Genomic DNA, 17,392 nt, shown 5'->3' with positions numbered 1-17,392 from the left:
ACCGAGTAATTATGCACGCGGACTCTTATAATCGTGATCGGTATGGGAACGATCGCCGATGAATAAGTCCGGGCCTCGAAGGACATTGAGAACAGGGGCTTCTTCTTACGGCGCGCACTTCGGAGGCTTCGTAACGAATTCCTTGAAATTTTTTCCAGAAACTTGACCACCATCCATCCCGAGTCTAACCCAACTGATTTTCCTGTTCGCGATCTTCTATACAGAACGTCGACAAACATGCAACAACTCTTGTCGTACAAAATCTTTTCAACATTTTCTACTGTTGAATTTGTATTAAGTTTTACCGACGTTGTATAGAATAACGCGAGACTGTAAGGAAACGTAAGAGGAGAGAGACCACGGTAATTGCGTCAAAGCTAGTCGACGAATTTCAATCACGGCTCCTCCCTCGTCGTCGGAAAATCATCCAGGCATTACGTATTTGCTCTCGAGCAAAACCGGTTCGGCGGGTTCACCCTCGCGAAGTCGCCGCCTGAGCCGAATCGGTTCGAGTTCGCGCGTTCCTGTCGCCCCCGCCGCGGTTATTAATATTTGCCGACAATTACCGAGCCGGCGACCCCTTTAATTCCGGCTCTCCGCGGCCAAGACACGTCCGGGAGATCGATCCGAAACGCGTTTCTTACTTCGCCGTGAAACGGGTGGTCGGCGTGGCACCGGTTGGAAACGAAAGGAACGACCATTACTTTATTACACGCGGGGAGAATCGTCGATCGCTTATCAATATCTGGAGAAGAGAGAGAGAGAGAGAGAGAGAGAGAGAGAGAGAGAGAAAGAATCGGGGCGGTTACCCGATCGCTCTGTTCCGTAGTATACGTCTCCATTAGCTGCGACCCTCCTGCAGGCAACTGTTCTTCGACGAACTTGTTAAGGATGTATAGGCTACGTACTTAAACAATACTATTATGTTGAATTTGTTATTATAGATTCCTATTACTATTAAAAAGCTACCTGCAAAATTTTAAATCAATTCATGGGTTTTTTGAAAAACTATAGTGGTGACACTATGGTGGTCAACAATGGGACGGTCGAGTTTTCTCAGGACCTATGAAATGCCGATTAATCATAGTTAACTCGTTAAATATCGAAGTTAGAAGAAAAAGAACTTTTCATTAAAGCATGCTGATGACTTATACGTGAATTTTGAGAAGAAAAAAAATTTCTTACTTTCCCGAGATTTTTCCAAAGGGGTACCCCTTCAGATTTTGCCAAATTTTCGTTTTCCGCCAATAACTTCCAAACGGATAGACTTAGAGGGTCGTGTATGGGACCATTTTGTAGAGGACGACGAGATCTACAATCCTTATATAAAAGTTTCTCTCTAGCATCAATAGATTACGAGTAATTTGCAAAAAACTGTTTTTCTGTTTTTTGCCAATAACTTCCAAACGAGTGGTCTTAGGTCGACGTTTGTAGGCGCATTGTGTAGGAGACGAAGAGATCTACAATTCCTATATAATAATTTTGCACTACCATCAATAGTTCACGAGTAATTTGCAAAAACCTGTTTTTCGTTTTTTGCAAATAACTCGTTAACCATTGACACTAGCGAATTCTTTTTGCACAGAACTTGTAGCTCTCGACGTCCCCTACAAAATGAGCGTACATACGCCCCCCTACGTCCATCCGTTCGGGAGTTATTGAGGAAAAACGAAAAGTCTTTTTAAAAGTTCACAGATTCGACGGGCGAATTGCAGAATCTGAAGGCGAATTCGCCCGTCGAAATAGCGAACTTTTAAAAAGACTTTTCGTTTTTCCTCAATAACTCCCGAACGGATGGACGTAGGGGGGCGTATTTAGAACCATTTTGTAGGGGACGACGAGATCTACAATTTCTGTGCAAAAAGAATTCGCTAGTGCCAATAGTCAACGAGTTATTTGCAAAAAACTGTTTTTCTGTTTTTTGCCAATAACTTCGATACGGATGGACTTAGGGGGACGTATATAAAACCACTCTGTAGAGGACGACGAGATCTACAATCCCTGTGTAACAGTTTCTCGCTAGCATCAATAGTTCACGAGTAATTTGCAAAAACCTGTTTTTCTTTTTTTGCAAATAACTCGTTNTTCCAAAGGGGTTAGCCTTCAGATTTTTGCAAATTTCGTTTTTCCTCGATAACTCCCGAACGGATGGACGTAGGGGGGGCGTTTGGGCGCGTTTCTTGTAGAGGACGACCTGATCTACAAGAAAGGTCCTATGCAATTTTCCCGTATCTCCACTGGTTTAGGAGTTATTGAGGAAAAACGAAATTTCTTGTCAAAAGTTCGCCGTTTCGAGGCTGGGATGGTTCGATTTTCTCAAGACCTATAAAATGCTGACTAATCATACTTAACTCGTTAAGTATCGAAGTTAGAAGACAAACAACTTGTATTTGAAGCATTTTTCGAAGTTTTGAGAAAAAAAGATGCGTTTTTCTAAAGTACATAAACTTTTGGGATTGACTGTATAGCCAATACATCCTTAAACCGCCTGTCCACCGCAGCATTTATCGTTTACGCGAGAAATTTGTACGCATTCAACGTTACGATTTATGCCAGCTGGTGCCAGATCGAAGATGATACATTTCCCGTTTTCGAAATTCCGCAAATCTTAGCGAAGCGTATGGCCGAAGTTTGTATCTGGCAGGCATCCGGTCCGGCCACGGCCGTCTTTCTCTTGTCCGGTTTCTCGATTCCTTTGCCGGCGCACGGATGCCGCGAAACTAGAACCGTAGTTTCGAGTCGGAACGAGCCCGGGTTCTCTTCCAGTCGGGGGCTGGAAAACCCATCAACGGGTGCGCGCGTGAGAGAGACGGACAGTTTGTTACCCTTTCCCGCTGGACGGTCCAGAGAGAACCCCTTGGTTCACAAAGCTCTCCGGATCCCAGGACCAGGCAGCAACCCCGGAAGAGACTCTGTTTCTCTCTCTCTCACTCTCTCTCCGTGAGAGGGTGGCCGAGTAAGCTCCGCTTACTAAGTACGTTTTGCATCTAAGACGCTCACCGAGTTTAATTACGGGGCTTTGCGGGCGGGCCGGCGACACAGACGCGCCGGGACAACGAGCCGCGTATGGTCAGCGACTCCTCCTTGCCTCCTGTACTCGATTCTTCGATCCGAGCTCCGATGCAGCTAAGAAATTTCTGTCGGAACGTCACGATACGCGATGAACGCTAATCGAAATATCTCGGCTCGAGTATTTTCCGAGAGAAAGTGGCCATTGTCGAAAACGATAAATCATGAAAGTTTGCCGGTTCAATTACCGCGTCGTGTAATTACCTACGGAAGACGATGCGTACACACGGCCGTGCTCGCGCATTGTGCGAGGTTTTTAATTCGCCCGAGGAACCCGTGCAATAAATATCGGCGGGCGACGGTCTCGAGAAAATGAACCAGAGAATAAAATTAATTAGAGGACGGGTAGAGGAACGAAGGAATGGTGGAAACGATGGATCGAAGGTACAGCGGTTACGCGTCGGCCGCGTAAAAGCCCGTAGAACGACGTTTTACAAAGGGTCTATCAGGCGCGCAGCAATGTTGATGGGCAACGGATAGGCGGAGGGCCACCACTGCAATTTTACTCGTGCGGCCGCGTCGTCGCCGCGACGAACGGCGTTACGATTTTTACGACGCTCCCTTTACAACCGACAAAATGTAATTTTCTACGATATGTGTACGCGAAGGGTTCGAAAAGTCCGAGAGGAAGCGGCGACCGCGGAAACAGCCGGGGAGCGCGGAGTCGTGAGTATCCCCTCGGACGAGAGGAATCGAAGGTTATATTATAACGAACGGCGGATCGTATCGTTCGATTTACCGTCGCTATAAAATTTGAGGAATTTTCAAATACGTTTTCAAATACGACGTTCATAATAGCGCCGGGGCGGGCCGGTCTGTGGAAATAATTTTAAGCCGCGTAGCGGGACGTCGCGATCGAATTATTGCGAAGGTATCCGCGACTCGGTGTCGATCGTAAATTTCGCCGGACGATAAAGAATCGCGTCGGGATTCTTCGGTCAAAAGGGATAACCGGCGAAAAAGAGGCAGCGCGGCCCAGGCACGGGTTTCGTTCTCGCGGCTCTCGCGTCAACGTCGTTCCTTCCACCATCGGCCGCGACGCTTTCGGTGGCCAGCCGAGAGAGGCGGACTCGACGGAATTGATTTTCGGAATTTATCGCGACGAGCTGCTTCCGTTCGCTCGCAATCGGCGCGTAAACAAGCCGAGTTTACGACGGGGTTGCACCCGAAAGCACCTTCGACCGGTTAATTGGAAGGCCGGTCTAATCGCGACGCGGTCCACCGCCACGAAAGAGGAGGCTTTGTTCTTTGTTCCGGGCGGACGCCTTTTCTCTCGTGTCAACCTTTTCCTCTTTTATACACTTTATAGTTTAACTTCCGGTACAAAAGAATCGACCGCCCTCTTCGGCTCGCGTCGTTCCCGCAACACTGCCTTCTTCTACTACCTCTGGTAAAAAGCTTTTCATCAAATGCGCCGGCACGGCACCGAATTCAACCGCCGAACGTTCGACCGCCAACTCCTCGGTGAATATTAAAAATTCAATGCGAGCCGTAATACTGAAAGCGTCCGATCGAGGAAATCTGGATGTAAAACGTTTATACGGAAAGGCGGTCTATCAACGACGATACATTCGCCGATTCGGTAGGGACCAAGGGAACTCGTAATCCGATCTGGCGAGCGGAAGAAGAAGCGGAAAACGCGCGGGCGAGCGTCGAACCGCGCGATTTCGCCGGGAACGCAATGCGGCAGTCGCAGCTGGGCCGAGATAATTAGGTTTGAGTGCACTCTGGCTGCCGCAGTCGGTAACTCAGTTATCAGTGGACACCCTGCGTACAATGGCTATCACAACGGCATCAAACATAACGCATCAATTAACGTGAACAATGACCGAGCCGCGGTAGGGGCGAGGCGAGAAGGGTCGGCGGCGGCGCGAGTGCCAACGCGCTCGGGGTCCTTCTTCCCGGTTCGCGCTTCCGCAACGACTGTGCAACCATGGCCGCTGGACTGGATCACTCGCCCCGCGAGTACTCTTGCGACACGCAAAGACTTGCGCGCATCGGAATGAATATACTGAAAATCGAATTGCCTCCGCGAGATCGCGAAGAACGCGGAGTGATGCGTCGGTTATATCGGCGCCGGTAACAAATTCGGGGAAAAAAGCAATATCCCAAAGAGCGGGTGTGCGAGCGTGAATCCGCTCGCGTATGCGTGCCCGGTACGCCTCTTGGTTCGTGCATGCATATCCATAAGTGCGTGGTATCGCGCGAGCGAAAGGTGCGGCGAGGGACGAGAACGTTACACAGAGAAGGAAAGAGCCACAAGGGATGAGCGTTCGTATGCATCGTGCACGATCGGGGGGCCTCTGGCGTATTCAAAGCGCGCAGCGTCGCTCCATCTCGAGGAATGCGGCAATCGATTATCACGGTCCTGCATATCGATACTACCGTCGGACACAGCGCAGAACCGCGCGCGTCGAACCGCGCACACATGCACACGGATCGAGATAGATAGGAGAAAGAGAAGGCAACCCGGGGGAGGTCGAGCGCGCGCGCGCTAGACAGGGTGCAAGGGTGTCCGCTTAGCGCCCGGTCCTGTCCGCACACGCACACGCGACCCCGACTAATGACATCGGCTCCTCTATAATACTCGTGCCTCGAATATCATCGGCCCGATATTGCCACCGCGAGAGATTAATGTTTCGTCCTGGACCGTCCCGTCCTCCCTCCTCTGTTCTTTTCCTCCCTCCCCGTGGTATCCCCGCTGTTTCTTCTTCGACGATTTCTCGTTCGCTCGACCCTTTGTGTACTTGGAATAATCGCGAACCTTTTTACGTTTAAACGAAGCAAATGTCGGTTCAGACGCGATCCAGGATCCAAGCGAGATCGACCGATCGATTCGGAGACTCTTTCTCGAAGCGACGACGACGGTGGCTCGTTTCGGGGGTGAAAAAGTTATCCCCGGCGAGCGCGTCTGTCGTCGAACCGATAAACGTCAAAGCTACTCGGGAAACTTGGCGACGACTGGAGTTTCGGGGAACGACCGGGGTAGCGGGTAGTAGTTCGTCCGCGACGAGCGACTAGAACGATAATGGCGGCTATTAACGAGCCGTAGCGGGCGCGAAGGCACCTGAGCCCAAAATATCACCGCGATTAATGCAATTACAGCTTACAAGTCCCTTCGGCTGGGCTCTAAGACCTCCGGTATAACTAATTCAGCGGCCGCGGATGTTGTTTCCGGCGACCCTTTAAACCCCTCGAGCAAACTCGCTCGCAATTTTCTTCGAGCTCCACCGCTAGACGCGCGTATCACGCGAAGCCTGCCGTTCAGCGTCGCATACTTGAAATCGCGTCTATTTTAAGTCGACTCTCGTTTATTCTCTTGGTCGAGTCAAGCTCATTCGACTCGAACGGCGAGAACCATTGGATCTCAAGGTCGTTTTTGCCTCGGGGTTGCGTAACGCGCGTAACCAGCAGCCGGAAGCTGGTCGAGGGTGGATGAAGGGCCAGGTTCGCAACGGATTACGGCATTTTCGTAACCCCCGGTACCGGCGTTTGGCGGTTGCGGTTAACGTAATTACGGCGAAGGACCTGCGAGGCCCCTCGCGAGAAACCGCGAACGTCTTAGCTCCGCGTCTTGGCCTCCCACCTTCTTCGTCCCGGCATCTTCGACCTTCGAAGGCCCTCGAGATGCCCCCCCGTCTGCCTAATCGCCGGATCGGCACCGCAACGCGTACCAAACCGACGTCTCCCCCACGTCTCCATCGTCCTGGATCAAACTGTGACTGGATTTCACGGATTAACCCCTCGAGCGATTGCCAAATCTTAGATAAACGCGTCGGTGTCGACGCTTCTCCTCGTTAATCTTTGATCGACGAAACGTTGCGATAAACGAGATTTATAATAAATCCGCGTTCCACTATTTATTCGCGTCTGCCTTTTCGTGATTCGTTTCGAATTCCGCGTTAATAATAGAGGCCGAAGGGTCGGAGCACCGTTGCAAACACGTTTCATGATGTTTCCAACGATTTGGCTCGATGATCATTTAACCAAATGGGAAAATAGCGGATAGTAAAACGTATTTTGCATTAAACGAATGACTGGCGCGGGGCGCTCGATGACTGGAAAAGTTGCCGGCCTCGAGCAATTACGGGGCGCGGTACGGGATCGTGATCGTCATCGTCATCGATGTCCGGATGGTACGCCGGACCGGGCCATCACGCTTTATTAGCGCGACGATCGGGACAATCGGTCCAATGATTACAGCCGAAACATAATCGTTAACGCGTACGACCCATTAATGACTATGGACCATTCTCGATGCCAAATTGGTGGCAGCGGGGCTCGCGAGATTCGCCGCGTGTTACGCGTATGCAACGCGCGGCATGCGTGTAACCGCGTGTGCACGCCGATCACGCTGACGAACGTATTAATCCGCGACTCGAATCCAAACGTTAAACGCGGACATCCCCTTGCTCGGCGTAACAACATAACACTCCCTATCGTGTTCGACATCTCTCTGCCAATGTCTCTGTCACAGCTACGTACGCGTCCCATGATTTTATTTATTTATTTATTTATTTATTTATTTATTTATTTATTTATTTATACTTACGGGTTGGAAATAAATTAATATACAAAGGTAAAAATATTTAATTTATTTATAATAATAATACAAGGTAGAAACAACGAGCAGTAGGGACAAACATAATGCTTAAGGTTATATATTATTATCTTTAAAGATTATCTGTAAATTTATGCATAGTCAAGATTCTGTACAACTGGACGTATGATTTACTTTCCGATCGTTACTGCTGTGTGAATATCTCTCGTTCACGAAAAGGGGACTTAACCCGTTTAGGAAATAAATATAATTTTATCGAGACCCGAAGGAACGGCGCGGCGGGGGAATGATATAAACGCATAGGTCCTGGTTAGATATCCGCGTATGGAAGACAACGAATCCGCGACCCTCGTAATACTCGTATACTCGTAAAGTAGCATTCCCGTGTAAGTCCTTCTGTCGGTCGGTCGACTACCATCTACGGGTTTCTATTATGCATGCGTCCCTTATTGGCAGTAAACGCGCTCACCCTCCTTTCGAGCCACCCCCCCGGCAGCCCGTTCCGTTCCGTACCGTATCGTTCAGTTCCGTTCCGCTTCGGCCGGAATTACGGCCGTAAGCATATTTCTAATTATAACGTCGCGAGAGGAAAGGCCGCCTCACGGACAGACGGAGAATCTCATAAATTATGCAGGAATGAACCGATTTCGCGGGACAAAGAGAACGACGAGCCCCCGAAAGCTCGTCCCCTCGTAGCTCTCGGCGAGGCACGTGTTTCTTCCGAAATTTCCCAACGAAACGAAACACAGAAACGACGCAACCGCGTTCGCAACGAGACGAACGAGTCAGGACAACGTCGTCAGAAAGCAACGACGAGACGTCCGTCGACGTCGCTTTTAGTTTCGCTCCGATGCGAGAAGTTGATGCAGGGAGGGAGGCGACGAGGCTCGGGCAACGCGGAGGGAAAGAGATGGCTCGGGGTGTCGGGTTTGGCCGGAGTAGGGTGACACCGACCGTAATAACGGGTTACCGGTTACGTATGGACATTTATTTATTTACGCCTTTCGCGACGGGTAATTTCGCGTGATTCGAGGTTTCGTTCGCGCCGGGTAATATCACTTTTAAACGCGGTTGCCCGAGAAAAAATCGTTTCCGTCCCCGGATTTTATTACATTTTAGCCGGAGGCGTGTACTCCGCTCCGGCGTGAATGCTAACTACGCGTGCAACAGTGTCTGAAAAGAGACGCTGCTTCACGTCGTTTGGTCACTATCGACGATTCTTAAAACGGCAAGACATTCTGACAACGTGACGGTACAAGTTTTGAACCGCTCGATTCGACCGGGTGCGAAGGATCGATCGTCCATGGTTTCTCGGCTAGGTTTCTCGCGAGCAAAGCTGCGCACGTTCTTCGCGAGAACGAGGCACGGTTCCGGTACGCGCAGAATTTTCGCTCGGTTTCTCCGCGCGTGGCCGGAGACGAATCGGGCTTGCGCGAGCGACGAGGATGAAGGAAGCGTGGAGGAAGAAGCATGCACGTATGCATACAACACGCGCGCGGCAGGGCGGACGTTCAAGTAATTCGCGCAATTTCATCTAAATTCCGCAGCAACGAAATTTCTCGCGTAGTCGTCTGTGCTCGAACACAAAACCAGACGACGACGACGACGACGACGCGCGGGAACGGGAGGGCGAGGAACGGTTCGGTTACGTGTGCACGCGTGGTTCTCCCGGGCGGAAGCGAGCGCCTCTCCGTAATGGTATTTCTTACGCTCTTTATTTATCACGGGGCTGGCCGAGCGAGCACACTCACGCTCTCGACGTTATTATGAAATACGATTAGCTCGGTACACCTCGGTACTCTCTTCCATTTCCCACCCCTGCCGCCCTGTCTCGGCCGCGCGGAGCCTTCGGCTATTTCGAATATCCGACCGTTCGAAGGATGCCGATGCTCGAAATACCGTGTCGTGCACATCCACGTTTCGCGCCTCTCCCTCGCCGCGATAATGGCCGGCCCTTTTTGCGCTCCCGGCTGCGTCGGACCCAAACTACCTCGGCAATACTTTAACCGATACAATGATTTTTATAATCGACGCCGGTCTCTTCAGAAACTGTGTCTCGTCTCGAAAGAAGATTTCGAGCATTTCTCCCTGACAAATAAATTGGAACAAGTCGATGTATCGTGCCACGCTCATCAATCAGACCGCGCGAGGGTAAGAAATTTAGACGTGCAAAAACGTAAACGAAAGGATCGGAAAAAACTGTTTTCGTACGTACGACGGAATCTGCGCGACTGTAAATCGTGGAAAGCGATTGTGCTCGCATTTTTCCCTGACAGAGGTTTACGTAAGCTACGGGCAGGGAACCTCTATTTCCCGGTGGAATCATTCGCGGCCGCTCGCCCGCGTAAATAAGCTGTCGCGTTTTATTTCTTTCCCTCGCCGTCTCGCGGAATATTCTACACGCTCGCCGGCTAGGTATATTGCGCCTAGCTACACGCTTGGCCAGGTAACCGAGAAATTCACCCTCCGCGCCTGCAGCGCGGCTTTCATCAACGCGCGTTCCCCGGCTAATCCTCCTCCGCTTCTTCCTCTCCTTACAATTTATTATACCCGAACGTTATCACGCAATTTTTTCAACTCGTTACTCCCATAAAAATATCGCGAACTTCCATCGTTATCGATACTTGGATCACTTTTGTTTTTTCTTTCATTGAACAGAACCTTCGCGAGAAATTGTTAGGCGAAAATATTTAGTAAAACTGGCAGCGGTTCCTTGACTGAAAGCCAGTCACGATGCAAACGGCCGGGGCTATTTTTACGTAAGGGGTTGGCACCCATCGAGGCCGCGTATCGGCGCGTACGACGCGTAAACGGCCGGAGCCCGAGGCCCATCAGCGCATTAACAATTATATTACGGAAGCTCACTGTTACGCGCGAGCGAATTCATACGCGTGCCTTCAGGGCTCCTGGGGTAAAAGCAACCACCGAGGGAAAAAAAAAATACGCACTCCAGGAAAGGAGATCGCCCTCTAGTTTCCACGCTACGTTTCTTAATAAATAAAATCGTTGCCCGATATTTATTAAAACACGGCGATACTCGATGACTCCGTGCCGATCTGACGAGGTCTAAAAACGTTACTGGAGGCAACGTGCGTATCGAAGGGGTTCCTGTCCCATCGATCGTTTCCGGAAAACGGTCCTGTGGAAAGGAGACCGGGCTGGGATCGACTCTTCGGCGTGGGGGGTCGCGGTTTTCTCTGGCTTTGTTCTCGCGCTCGGTAGAAAGGGTCGAAGGAGCGGGCGTAGACCCTCGACAGCTTCGGTCACCCTTTGGCCGCGTCGTAACAGTGGCTGTGATTTAATTTTTTTTCTCGCTGTTCAAGAGAGAGAGAGAGAGAGAGAGAGAGAGAGAGAGAGAGCGTCATATTCACGACATGGGCCAGTGGGTGGCGGGCAAAAGCGGGAGAGACTACCGGCTATTGAAGGGCCGGGCGGCGAGTCGGGCGAAATCGAGCGGGGGTTGGCCAGAGAAACGGACAGGGACGAAACGAGAGAGAAAGACAAAGGGTGCGACGAATCTAGGATGAGAGAGAGAGGGAGCGAGGACGAGTAGTCTCGGCGAGACTTAATTAAACAGCGGGCAAAGCCAGGTTAGTTCACAAAGTGACCGCGGCACCTACCCCCTTGTAGCCACCAGCATCGGCTCTTGGACGATATAGTAGCTACCTTCTGGGGATACGCCACGCCGCCGGCCGGTGTATCGGCTTCCATCCGGCGAACGACCGCCGCTCTCCCTCCGGTTCACCGATCGAGCACCGGTTTTATCGCCCGCGTTCCAAAAATTTTCGCCCGCTACCGTTACGACTCCGACCGCGCGCCTCGCCGGTCTGCGTGCGTTCTTTGTACACATCTTCCTCGCCCACTCTCGGAGAACGAGAGAGTCCGGGGGGAAAAAAAATTGCCGAAAAAATCGGAACCGAACGGCCGGCAGTACGAAGAGGGGGTCGACCGGTCCGTGGCGACGCCTTTGTCGCACCCCCGCCATCGGCAGAGGGAAGAAGGGTTTATTTTCGCGGGGCGTTGGCGTGACAGCGTCGCCATCCGATGTTCTTTTTATCTCAAAGCCGTGTCCCTTTTGCGCCTCTTTTGTATTCCTCAATTTCCAATGAGTCGGAATACGACATGAAACGCTAAACTGGCACAAAGGGGGCAAGCCGTTCTCGAACCCTTTGCCCGGTCTGCTCTCCCGATGATCGAGGCGGGAGATCCCGCCGCCCCACCGACCGTCCTTCTTCACCCTTTTTTGCCGTTCGATTCTTCGTCACCGGCCATTAGATCCGCTTCTGCTTCTGTCGTTCCGAGGTACGAATCGCAAAGATCATCATCGACGATGAAATAATAAATTGCTCCGGAGCGCGATGAATCATCCGAAGTTGGTGAGCGCGGTACCAGTTTCACGGAGAAGGAATCTGGATCCGAGAGCCGGACCGGTCTGGCACCGAGCAAAAAAGATATTCGAGCTCCCCGCGCGTAAAACGTGCGGTTAATCCTTTTTTCACTGCGCTTAAGAGTATACAGAATCGTTGTATATACACGTTCTCTAAACCGGTACCGTGACGTAAGACCGTTTTGACACGCGCTGTTCGTATCACGTACGGTGCGTCCGAGACGCGACGAGACCACCGATTGATCGAGTCAAGAGATTCTATTTTTACACCGTTTCGGTCAACGTTTCCGGAAGAAGGCGTCGCCGATCCGTGAGTCTTCCGACGTTCGTCGACCGAAGAAATTTCCGGCTCCGGGACTCAGTGAATCAGAATGGTCGCGCAAAGGATTCGTGGAAGCCGGAGTAGTAAGGGTGGTAATCGACACGTTTCCACGCAGCGGCATCGTCTAGAGAGGCATAAGGACTGCGCGTCGACGGAGAACAACGGGGACAGAGAGAGGACACGACGCAACCACGACGTAGCGTCGCACGCGTGTCCCCGCTACGCCGCGCTCGCCTCGAGAGCAGTTACAATGCCCGGGGAGGGTTCCAGCCGATCCGGTGTGTGTAAACGTTCACTTCAAAGCAAATCAGCTATCGTTACGCACGGGAGCACCGACGTCATCGATGTCCATACCCGTTGCCGCTGATGCTGCCGCCGTTGTTGTTGTTCTCGTCGTCGTTCTCTTCTCTGTGCAAGCCTCTTTTGAGAATTAGCTCTTCGAAGATGACACGCCGAGCCGCGGCGGGTTCCTTTGCGTCGCGACTGATACGTACTTGGGTGGATATGTTAGTCACGGACTATTGATCCGGGGATGGATCTAATACGAGTAATTATAGGACGGCCGGCGTGGCACTGCGTCAGGAATCTTTTAAGGGATCGTCAACCGTGAACTCGTGTACCCGACGGACGGTTATTATTCCTCTCTACATCTGACAACGTCGATTTACACTTGGACTCTGACTCATTTGATCCGGACCCCCGCGTGCCGATCTTCCTCCTCGTTTTCATGACTTCAATCATATCGTACATACGTATCTTCCATAGCTTTGCTCATTGAGCGTACGCGGCGTGATTCATCGTCGGTGTACTTCACGGCGATAATTGTCATCGCGAAAACGATTTGCCGAGGCTCGCAGATAGCTGCGAAAACTCGGGGATAGCGTGACGGTGGTCCAAGTTGGGGGTGAAACGCGGCAAAGTCCCTCGGGACCCAATTACACCGACACCCGATCCCGGCATTACGGCCTGGCTAATTCAAGGGGCGACGAGGAGCCTCGCGTATATAAATCTCGGACGGTTGATCGTACAGTTTCAATTCAGTTTGTCGCAGAGAAACGATCGTCCTTCGCGCTCGGATCGCAAAAATAGAATGCCCGATTCTTCGCGTAAACTCGACTGGTTTGTTTAAAAATACCAGGAGCGAACGTCTGGACCGCGTAATTCTTTTTCTCTCGGGTTTCCCGTCGAGGTGTCACGGGCGTCGAAAGAAACCGAAAGGGGTCGTTTCCGTGACGGGCGACAAAAGGTTCGGCTAATTACGAGGAGGCCGCAAGTTGCCGCAAAAGCGGCGGCAAAGGCAGCTGTCGGTTCCCAAGGCGAGGTTTATACGCGCGAGGAGGCGAGGGCTTTTTGCCACGGAGGAAACGGTATCGGTTGACGGCGAGCAGAATTTCCGGCCGCGGATCCGATCCAGAACAGCCGTTGTGTTCCGCGTTCTATTTGTTATCCTAGCCGCGGATCGTTGGCTCGATCTCATTCGTCTATCCTGGATGACGAAACCGCGACCGGCCTTTTACGACTGTTGAAATCCGGTTCGCTTCGTTTCCTCGGTGACAACGTGGGAAACGTTCTTCGCGGCAGACAGAGAGAGGAAAAAAGAGAACTCGTGCACGCGGCGTATGTTTCAACAAACGAGGCTCTCTTTTCCAAATAAAGCCGCGTTTTTCTAGCGAGCGAAGAAGAACAAACTTTGCTACCGTTCTTAGCCGTGAGTGGAAGTCGCGAGACGCCCGGATCTTCGGGAAAGGTCATCTCATTGTTCGACGCGTGTCCCATTAGAAAAGCCTCGGCCCGCGACGGAGGCGCACCGACTGCTCGCAACCCCTGCCAAGATAATACGGGGCGGTCCGCGGGGGGTCGGAGATTTCGACCTTTACCGAAATGCCAGCCGGGGCTTTAAACAGGCTAATAACACCGCGCCCCATCGTATCCCCATACCCGACGCTGCGATTCCCTCCTTACACGGCACAAATTGCCTTCGCAGACGCGAATACACGTGCTATAAAATTGATAAAGACGTCGCCTTCTCCGCTCGTCTCCGGCCGCGAGCATTACAAACAATTCGTCGTCGTCGTCGTCGTCGTCGAAGGAAACCCGAACGTTTCCTCCGTTCGCGATAGACTTAGCGTTTTCTGGCCGGTGAGACACGACCGATCGACCCTCGGGGCTCCGTACAGGAAGAGCGCACGCTTTTCATTTGCGCGCCGGTCATTAGCCGAATGAGGCGATGGTCTCAGCGGTTGCGTCAATATTCTCGGGTGATCGATCATCCGACCGGAACCGCGGGAGGCCTCGCGCAAATTAAGTATCGTCTTACGTTCGGCCGCCGCCTTTAAGAATCCTCGAAAAGTACGACGTGGCCGGGGTACACGGAATTCGCTGTTAGTAGGTAGCATCGATCATCGGGCGTCGGGCAGGGCGACGAGCCCGAGGTGAGGGCAGAAGTTTCCCGCGGAAAGATAAAGGTTTCTATAGGCTCGCGCGAGGGGTGCCGACTATTTCCTATATTTGCGATATCATAGAACCTCGCTCGACGTTACGGGGCTGTGGGTGGGCGGGCCGAGGGATGGATGGGCTATTCCGTGAGACCGGCTGTCATATTCATGTATTGACACTGAGCTGGTTGACTAATGGACCGCTGTTGTCACAGGCTCGTGTTACCGCGAGGGCCCGGCCCTCTGCAACTCGTTTTTCCTGCGAATCGACCGAAACGCGTTCCACGTACTCTGCCGAGAAACCGAGACCGATTCTGTTTTTAGAAACTAGCGGAAAGTACAGCCGACGCTGCGCTACAATATATTATTTGTCGTACGACGAGCAGTCTTTTATTTTATTTTATCGACGGTTCTTTTAAGAGAAATCAATTTTATTGTTTCCTTGCCAGTATCGGTCGGCTCGTTTCTGGCACGAGAAGAAACGGAAGGGGGGGGAAAAAAATAAAATATTGGCCCGATCGCGCTGGCCGATCGGAGCACTCCCTGCCCTCCCGGACAGAGACTTTTTTTGGTTGCGGGAGCGCAATATGAGCGATGCCGCGCTCTCTCCGGCTGTCCGCCCCCGAAGCACACGGATATTCCCGTCGCGTCGGTCTTCTCGACTTTTACATATTTATCGGGCCTCGCATTGTGCTCGCGTCAGCCGAGACGCTGACATCTTTTGCCGGGAAAATCCGTGATATTGAATCTGCCCGCACCCTTTCCTCGTTTACGCCCGGCCCTCTGCCTCTCTCCCGGACCTCCGCCACCCGACTCGCGGCTCCGCTCTCGACTAATAATCCACCCCTGCTCACGGAATTTTATTGTTGTTCATCTCCAACGTTTATCGCGCGCGAGATTGAAGTATAAAGAGTGCAGCGGGTGATCGCGAGTGAGAATAATACGAACGAGCGTATCGATGTTCGACACAATGGAGAAATCAGCTTCCGACGGTCGATTTTTTTAACGAAGGAAGGAACCGAAGGGCGTGGGCGTCGGTCGAGTGGGTGGCCAAAGAGGCACGGAACCCGTAAACGCGAGGCGACTATTCTATTACCTCACTGACATTCGATACAAACTCCTTCCTTCCTTCCTTCCTTCCATTAAAGTCGAAACAACCGGAGTCGAAAGAAAGTAGCCTTTATGGCAACGTGTCTCCGTTTGATTTATCGCGGAGTCGAACTACTCGCAGATGATGCACGAAGGGCGTGGAGCGAAAAGTTTACGCGGATTCCCTCGTAAACGGTGTCCGTTTCGATCGGGCGACCGCGATCTACGCGACGGACGGCGTATTTCATGCGACCATCTGGCCGGTAAACCGTCATTGTACGAACAAAGATTGGGTACTCACCTCGGACTTTCTGCTCGTCCTGGAGCTGTCGCTCGAGACTGTCCTTGACTTCCCTCTCCCGGAGTACGTCCATCTTCAGCTCGGCTGCAATCACAAAAACGAATAATTCATCAAGCCGCGGCATTGGGAATTGCGCGATATAAACAATTCATCGTTTAATTGTACTTTCCCGGTAAACTGCTTGTCAGGGAATTTATAATAATGCCGGGGGAGGAGATCTTAGACGGAGTTATCCCTCAGCGAGCACTTCCATCGAGTCGTTCCTTCTCCCAAAAGGTAGCGTGGAGGATATTGTACGGTCTAGCGAGTTCGTGATTAAATCCAACGGACGACGACGACGACGACGACGACGGCCGGACCAGAGCTCGCATAGTTACCCCTAATAGAATTACATCGAGACGCGCGAGACGATACCGGCTCCTCGTCTCCAAGACGCCCTATCGTCCTTTCGCGAACCCCCGTCGCCCATGGGACTCGCCACGCTAAATTAGCCATTTCGAATCTCACAGAGAGGGTGGCATCGCTCTCCTCGCGTGCAGATCCGTGTTTCTGACCTCGTCTTTCCTTCGATTCCAATCTAATTCTTGTACAATCGTTATTGCATATTGCATTGAAATACTTGAACTTTCGTTTTTGATCGACGAATGAATATCAATGTATCAGGACTCTGTGGAACGTGGCTTAAAGAGGTACGTAACGAGATGAGTACCCTGCTTAAATCGCGGATCCCGTGGGAGAAGAGCCTCGATCGCGATAGAAGTCGGTTTTCGGTGGGTCCTAATTCGATTTAACGGAAGAAAAGAAAACGGAGGGTCACCCTCCTTTCTGGCTGTCTGCTCCTCGAATTACATCGGCGCGGTGGCCAATGAGCCGCGCAGCTCGTAACGCTCGTCTCGCGGACCGATCGGCTGCTCGTTAGATCGCGGCCAATTTGCGGACATTTCGCAGTTTAACGCAATAAAATTCACTCGGTAACGACCCGGCGCAATGATCCTGAAACGATATTAGATCATCATTCAGTGACTCGTGCGAGATAAAGATTCGCAACGAACGAACGAACGAACGAACGAACGAACGAAGAGACGCAGGTCGGTTCGACGGAAAATTCGGATGGGAAGTGCGGGGCGTGGAATCAAGCTGGTAGATTAGGTACGGGAACGCGCGTCTCAGCATTCTGCCGGCAATTTGAGAGCGTTTGCGAGGTCCATTAACGGCGGTAACTCTTCAC

General features: G+C 51.7%; 2 protein-coding genes across 5 annotated transcripts in view; one reads left to right on the top strand and one right to left on the bottom strand.

Moving 5' to 3' along the window:
• The window catches only part of dac (dachshund family transcription factor), a 136,631-nt gene that overhangs the window by 18,031 nt on the left and 101,208 nt on the right, over positions 1-17,392 (bottom strand). For all 4 annotated transcript variants that reach the window (XM_026812589.1, XM_018022522.2, XM_018022523.2 and 1 more), the window contains one exon: positions 16,165-16,248. In XM_026812589.1, the coding sequence (XP_026668390.1) occupies positions 16,165-16,248 (84 nt within the window). The remainder of the gene's footprint in view (positions 1-16,164; positions 16,249-17,392) is intronic.
• The window catches only part of Plc21C (Phospholipase C at 21C), a 129,214-nt gene that overhangs the window by 86,129 nt on the left and 25,693 nt on the right, over positions 1-17,392 (top strand). The gene's annotated exons all lie outside the window — the stretch shown is intronic.

The sequence above is a fragment of the Ceratina calcarata genome, unplaced genomic scaffold (assembly GCF_001652005.2).
Source record: "Ceratina calcarata isolate Rehan_Ccalc_2016 unplaced genomic scaffold, ASM165200v1 scaffold289.2, whole genome shotgun sequence".
NCBI classification, from domain to species: Eukaryota; Metazoa; Arthropoda; class Insecta; order Hymenoptera; family Apidae; genus Ceratina; species Ceratina calcarata.
This window is presented reverse-complemented; position numbering and strand designations above follow the sequence as displayed.